The 7,343-nt window shown below is 24.7% G+C and overlaps 1 protein-coding gene across 1 annotated transcript; it reads left to right on the top strand.

The window, feature by feature from the left end:
- Positions 1–580: 580 nt before the first annotated feature.
- LOC131641280 (protein RGF1 INDUCIBLE TRANSCRIPTION FACTOR 1) lies at positions 581–6,823 on the top strand. The gene is made up of 4 exons (XM_058911585.1): positions 581–1,294; positions 3,248–3,322; positions 3,435–3,575; positions 6,392–6,823. Exons 1-4 carry the CDS (start codon positions 1,037–1,039, stop codon positions 6,665–6,667), a joined length of 750 nt encoding a protein of 249 aa, XP_058767568.1. The 5' UTR covers positions 581–1,036; the 3' UTR covers positions 6,668–6,823.
- Positions 6,824–7,343: the final 520 nt, after the last annotated feature.

Here is a 7,343-nt window from a genome sequence, read left to right on the forward strand (position 1 = left end):
TAAACAGGACAAACCTCACTGGTCAATAATGACTAATATTATATGTACACAATTTTTTATGGACATTTTTTTCAATTGAAATTCAAACACTTATTGACCACATTGTAAAAGCTTTAACATCTTCCGTTACATCAATCCCACAAGTTAAATCTAAATTCTAACAAACATCAACATCTATAAATAAAAAATTGTATACAAATTACACAATCAATACTTGAAAATTCTCACAAAATGATAATGCTAAACCATCATAAATCCTTCTTACACTCACTTTCCAATATCTTCAACACCATACATATATGTACTACATAGTTTCTAATTTCTAGATTAATTTTTGTCTCACCGCCTCAATTATATTTTGCTTGAAATAAAATAATGATATTGAATTTGGTGTGCCTAAATAAGTTAGGGTTATTCAAGAAAAACTAGGAAACATTTACCCAAATAGACCAAAAGATATAAAACAAAACACACTGTTTATTTATAGTTTGTAAAAAAAAAAAAAAAAAAGAGTGAAGGACATTTGGTCAAATGTGAAGGTGGGAGACCTTAATAAATGAATGTGTCATAGTGGAGTGCTCAGATGATCAGATGACTACTGAGACCAAAAATTGTTAGTATCCACAGACAGTACATATTGGTGTGTGTGTGGTGGCCTCTCTCTTCCTTCCCGCCATTAAAACTCATCTCTCTCTCTCTCTACCACATCATCACCATTATTATTATTTCTCCTCTCTTTCTTTTTTCTATAACATATTTTTTTCACCTTCCTCTTCTATAAATAGCCAGAATAATAGAGAGGTCCTGTGTTTTATATATTTTTACTAGGGTTTTTTTTCTTCATCATATATACTTAACTTTCTTTCACTCTCATCACTCATCATCATCACCCCCAAAAAATATATTAAAAAACCATTTCTCATAACCAAATTCATCTCATCTCATAATTATTATATATATATTTGAAAAAATTAAACTAGCTAGTAGCTAGGGTTTCAATATATATCAATAGAGAGAGAAAGAGAGAATTATATATATGATGAGAGATATGATGATGGGGAGTAGTATGTATTCATCATCATCATCAAGAGGAGGAGGAGAGATGGAGATAGACATGAACATGATGAATATGAAACCTGCATGGCTAGAGAGGTTGATGGAAGAAACATTCTTTGGTGATTGTGGGGTCCACAAAAATCGAAGGAAGAACGAGAAGAACATTTTTTGCTTACACTGTTGTCTTAGCATCTGCCCCCACTGCTTATCTTCTCATACCTCTCATCCTCTTCTCCAGGTACTATATATTTTTCAATTATTATTATTATTATTCCAATTTTCAACAATTCTTTTTCTTAATTTTCAACTTTTTTTTATGTCTTTCATCTTGTCAATTTCAAGTTGTAATTGGATGATGTTAATTATTTTGTTCATCTTTTGATGTTGAGGAACACTTTGTTATCTTTAGGTTCTTTTGTTGTTTCATGGATATATGGAGATTCTTGGATTTTCACTTGTTCCTAGCTAACTAGCTATAGCTAGGCTTTGAATTTTATTTTTATTTTTATTTTATTGAAATTTTTTCTTTTGCAATTGAGAGTTTTCTTTTCTGGATCTCTTTTGGTTTTAATTTGTTAAATTAAAAATTCTCTTTTTTAAACTCATTTTCTCGTGACCTTTCATTATAATTTCTCTCTGACATGCAATTTTGGAGGATTTACCTTGGTGATAGCTTCAAGGTTTTATTTAATTATTTTTTTGATAAGTACAAATATTAATAATTCTTTTGGAAAACTCAAGATGTTTTAATCAATTTGTGAATTTCAAAGCAATTTCACATGTAATTGTTGTAAAACCATACTAGTAACAATTTTAATCTACAAACACTTCACTCAAATTATTATCTCTCTAATGGATTCTTGCAATCTGGGAAGAATTATGGGAAAAAAGTTACTTTTTTTTATTTTCTTAATTTAATTCAGATGAGGAAATAAGAGGGTAAAAAAGTTGTCAAGTTAAACTTGTTGGGGTTTAATTTGGTCCATGCAATTTTCTCTTTGGAAAACTTTCCAATTTTATGTCAATTAATGGGGTTTCAGGGTTGTTTCTGCTGGATTCTTTCTATATACTCCATCTCAATTAATTACAAACAAATTTTGTCTCAATTTTTTTTTTTGGAATAAATTATAAATAAATAAAAATCTTAACTAATTTATTTATTTCTTCAATGGTACTATACATTTCATTTAACTCAATTTTTTTATATTTTTAATAAATCAACTTATCAATACTCATGGAGATTAATTTAGATAATTGAATTAACTTTTTTTTTATTACAATTGCATTTATTAAATATGATCAATTATAGTTTTTCATATGCACAATTTGGTCTTATATTGAATTTCAAGGAAGTAATAGTTTTTTAATTAAAGAAAGAAAGAATCAAAAGAAATTAATTAATTGAATTGGTTTCAATAATAAAGAAATTGATACTATTATTTATGAAAATATTACTATTAGTTATAATTAATAGAGTAATTATTTGAAAACATATTATACATAAATAATAATAATAATAATAATTTTAAGTGATAATTATGTTATTACACACCAAAAAAAAGTGTAAATATGATAATTTTATTGAAAAGGTATAGAGTGGTAAATAATTGTGTAATGAAAATTCAGCAGTATTGTCTCATTGTATTTGGTGTTTACCCATATCTATGTTTATGTATATTTATATATGGTTTCCAAAAGGGTTCACTATATGTCTTGATTGTTTCTTACTTTTGGTTTTTGGTTTTTTTCCCATTAATAGAACATCTCTTTTTTATCCAATTTTCTCTGCAAAGGTTTATCATCTGTTCCTTTCATTGAAAGCGAAAAGTTTGACCCATTGATTTCCCAATTCATGTCCCTTTATTTAATTATAATTTAATTTGCACAAGAACCCACCACTTCTATTTAAATTATTCCCCATTTCACACTTCATTTAATTTTTTTGCTCTTGAATTTATTGAAGCTCTCTACATGACCATGGGTTGGTTGCCTTACTTAAATCCTCTCAATTTTACTTTTGCTTCTCCCAAAAATATTGTTGTGTTTCATTAAAGACAAAATTTATGTCAAGCTTCAACATTCTTATATGAAAATAATTAAGAGATAAATAAATATATAATATTTGATAGATTAAAAATAATAAATATTTTATTGACTTTATTTGTAGCATTTGTTTGATTGTATGATGCAGGTGAGAAGGTATGTTTACCACAATGTAATTAGATTGGATGATCTGGAAAAGCTTATAGATTGTTCCAATATTCAGGTTAGAAAAAAAACTATAGTATAAAGATCAAAAAATTGAATGTGATATAATTATATAAGGTGTTAATTTATTGTATATAAAGTTATTGATTAATGTTTGTATTGGATTGTAGCCCTATACTATTAACAGTGCAAAAGTGATATTTTTAAATCAGAGGCCACAATCAAGGTCAATCAAAGTTACAGCCAATGCTTGCTTCACTTGTGACAGAATTCTTCAGGATCCATTCCATTTCTGTTCTCTATCATGCAAGGTTCTTTTTTTTTTTTTTCTTTCCATTTCTCTATCTCCTATACTTTCATGTTTTGGTATTATTCAATTTACTATCTGGTTTTGATTTTTGTTAGTAATAGTTTATTTACTATTGCTAATCTAAAACTGATAAGTTAGTTAGTTGAGAACTGAACCTCTTAACTTAAAGTTGACAGGAGACTTAAAAGCTAAAAAGTGGTACAGAATACTATATTATTTTTAAAAATACTTGTATAGTAAAATATATCTAAATGATGATAAAGAATAAATAAACAAAGGTGAAAATTATTGTAAGAAAATTTTAAAATGAACGACATAATGTGCAAAGCTTCTCTACAAATATACATCATCTAAGAATTTTATATATATAAAAAATTAATATTCAACATTTAAAAGACAAATAATTACAACAAATATTTAAAAAGATAGTGACATCAAGCTATTTTTATCTCATTATAAGATGTGTTGTGAATTCACTTTCGTCATAATATTCTATTTAAAATTATCTTTTTATTCAAATTATTAATTTCGATATCTTTATTTTTTTAGTAAAAATTAAAATAATATATATATATATATATATATATATATATATATATATATATATATATATATATATATATATATATATATATATATATATATATATATATATATATATATATATATATATATATATATTAAGATAAAATACTATTTCATACAGTATTGTGCTAATAAACTAATAGAAGTTAATATATGCCAATAATTATTATTACCAGCATACTTATTAAGTTAAAATATTATTTCAAATAGTATTGTGCTAATAAATTAATAGAAATTAATTTATGCCAATATTTTCTATAGAAATTAATTAAAAAAACACTTACATTTAGCTTTAAAAAACTAATGATAGTTGTATAAATAAATAAAAAAAAATCTAATGATAAAATAAATTCTTGAACTTATAATTGAGTACACTTTTACATAGTGGTCCTATAATGTCTCACCATAGTGATCATTTTTATAAATTTTAAATTATTTACTGTATTAATTATTTTTGTATTGACAATATTCTTAATTATATTATATTTTTTTCTTCAATCTATATTAAAAATTTAACAAATTTAAGAAATTAATTTGTAAAATTATACTTATCATCAGCAAATTTATTATTACAAACAATTTTGCAATTCTTTTGATTTTCTTGATAAGATTTTATATATCTAAGATGGAGGAGGAGGAAGTAATTAAGATTAGAACTAGAATTATTGTAGGTTTAATCTTTGTTTGCACTAAAACTTCATAAACAAGAAGGACACGGGTAAATAAAAGGTGAGAAGTGAGAGAAGGACTGGGAAAAAATAATAGAGGATGATATGATATGAGTATGACAGGTTCATATTGTGTGAGGACCCCTGTTTGGGTAAATTAATTTTCCAACTACTTGAAATTACCATTTATAGAATTCATAAAACTATTTATTATTTTCACAGCTTTAAGTCACCATCAAAATAAATTCATTAATATATGCAGTGGCTAAAATCATACTAGTATATTTTATTATTACAAGAATTTAGTTTGTAAAGATTGTAGCTGTTGATTTTTTTACACATATAGGCAAATAATATTACATTTTAGTAGTTAGAGATATTTTAGACAATAATATAATAAATTACAGCATTATTATAATGTTATTTAATTATATTTATTTGCATAAAAATTAGTCTCTAATTCAAAATGAGTTTTTTTAAGAGTTTAGTAATTATGGATTAATCTATTGTCCAAAATATTTGCAATGTAAAAAGGTTTACTTGATCTGATTTCATGGAAATTATATATTTTGTACTATTTTTTTTTTTGGAATTATTTTTAAAATATATTGAACAAAAAATTTATCTGTGATTTTTTTTACTAAATATATATGGTGAACATAAATACTATTTATGTAATATCCTTTTAAATGGTTAGTGTAAACAATTAAATATGTTTTTTTGATATAACAATTTTTTTTTATAATAGTGATTTGATAAAGTATTAGATAGTTAAATTTGCTTGTATTTAATTAATTGCTTAACACTCATATTAAAAAAAGTCTTAAAACTTTAGTTGTTTGAAAATTATGAGACAGTGTGATAAAACATGTATATGTATAACTATATTTCAATAACATTTTAAAGTTTTGAGAAAAAATTTAAAAAACAATCCAAATATACTATAAAGTTTAAAAAAACACTCTTGACTAAACAAATATTTTTCTTCAAATAAAAAATGTTACTCCTTATGTCTTGTTTGATAATTTTACATAAACTATAAATAATAAAATGAATGAGAGATTATAATTATTAATAAAAAAATATAAAAAAATTTACATTTTTAAATAAATTTCTCTTTATAAAAAATTTAAAATAACTGATTTACCTTTCAATGTAACATTAATTAATTTATTTAATTTATTTTAATTTTGTCGTCGCAAGGTTGGATATCAAGATCTTTTTAAAAAAAATTATTTTAATTTTGTCTCCAAATTAATATTGTTTACAAAAGTTTCAAATCTTAACATTACATTATGCATTTAAGAAACTTATTTTTAATAATCAATATTTAATGAATACTATTTATTTTATTTTTAATACACGTGAAAAAATCTTAAACAACATTTATTTTATCATAAAGAAAATACATAATATCTATAAAAAAATATAGATTAAATACCGAAATTGATTAGAGGTTATTCGAGTTTGAATTGTGTTACTTAATGAACTCATATAGTTTCTTATGTTGTGAGTAAGATATATATGAAAGAAAAAAGTTGATAAAAAATTGATACAATTGCAGGTAGAATACATGGTGTATGAGGGTCAAAGTTTATCAAACATTTTACACCGATTTGATGAATCAGACTTTGCAATATCGCAATTCGAGGGACTAAGGGTAGATGGATCTGAGGTAATTGATGAAGATAACAACCAGATTGGGCCAAGTTCTTCAAATTACTCCATCATCAATGAAGATCAGGCCACCAGCAACAATAGATTCCTCCCTCTCCCATCCATTGTCCTCTCTCTTGGTAGCAGAAGAAAAGGTGCTCCTCAAAGGGCCCCTCTCTCCTAATAATCCATTTTCATTCAATTTTTAACAATAATAATATATATATTAATAATTATTTAGTTTCGAGTTTTCAGGACTAAATAAGAATTTCATCATCACTTTGAATTATTATTATATGTAACTATATATTGTATGTTCTAAAGTTATGGTATGTGCATCTTGGGGGTGGTTTTTCAATTAAACCACCAATTTTGTTTATTATATTTGATGCTATATAAATTATGACGGGTGACAAAATAGGTCGTGGTCCATCAGACGGGTCTGCGTATTCGTCGAAAATTGGCGGATTGGGTTGGAATTTTAGGTTTGCCGTCCACCAAAACCTGCCTCCTGCAAAAACTTGCATCGCCTTTTAGTTGAGTCTGTCTCGTCTTAAGTTCGCCCTTTTTTAATTAGTTATAGTAATTTCAATTCTTAATGATTTTATTTTATACATTTATTTGTAAATATATGTAGTATTTTTTTAAGTAAAATTTATTAAAATGATGTTTTTATAAAAAATTGTTTTAAGAAATAAGTGAAAATTTTAATTAAAAAGTAAAAAAAAACTTATTAATCTATTATAAAAATAAAAAAATAAATAAAAATAAAAATAAAAAATAGGCGGGCAACCCCACCGCCCACCAATAAGTCATCTTAGCGAGACGGTGTGATTTTAATGCCCATTTAATTTGGCGAG

Source organism: Vicia villosa, unplaced genomic scaffold (genome assembly GCF_029867415.1).
Source record: "Vicia villosa cultivar HV-30 ecotype Madison, WI unplaced genomic scaffold, Vvil1.0 ctg.003613F_1_1, whole genome shotgun sequence".
Lineage (NCBI taxonomy): Eukaryota > Viridiplantae > Streptophyta > Magnoliopsida > Fabales > Fabaceae > Vicia > Vicia villosa.

Bases quoted from the DNA above. Each gene is read 5' to 3' on its own strand.
- LOC131641280 (XM_058911585.1), top strand. From the start codon at position 1,037: ATGATGAGAGATATGATGATGGGGAGTAGTATGTATTCATCATCATCA. The intron at 1,295-3,247 runs GTACTATATATT...TGTATGATGCAG, and splicing joins CCTCTCATCCTCTTCTCCAG to GTGAGAAGGTATGTTTACCA. The intron at 3,576-6,391 runs GTTCTTTTTTTT...ATACAATTGCAG, and splicing joins TCTGTTCTCTATCATGCAAG to GTAGAATACATGGTGTATGA.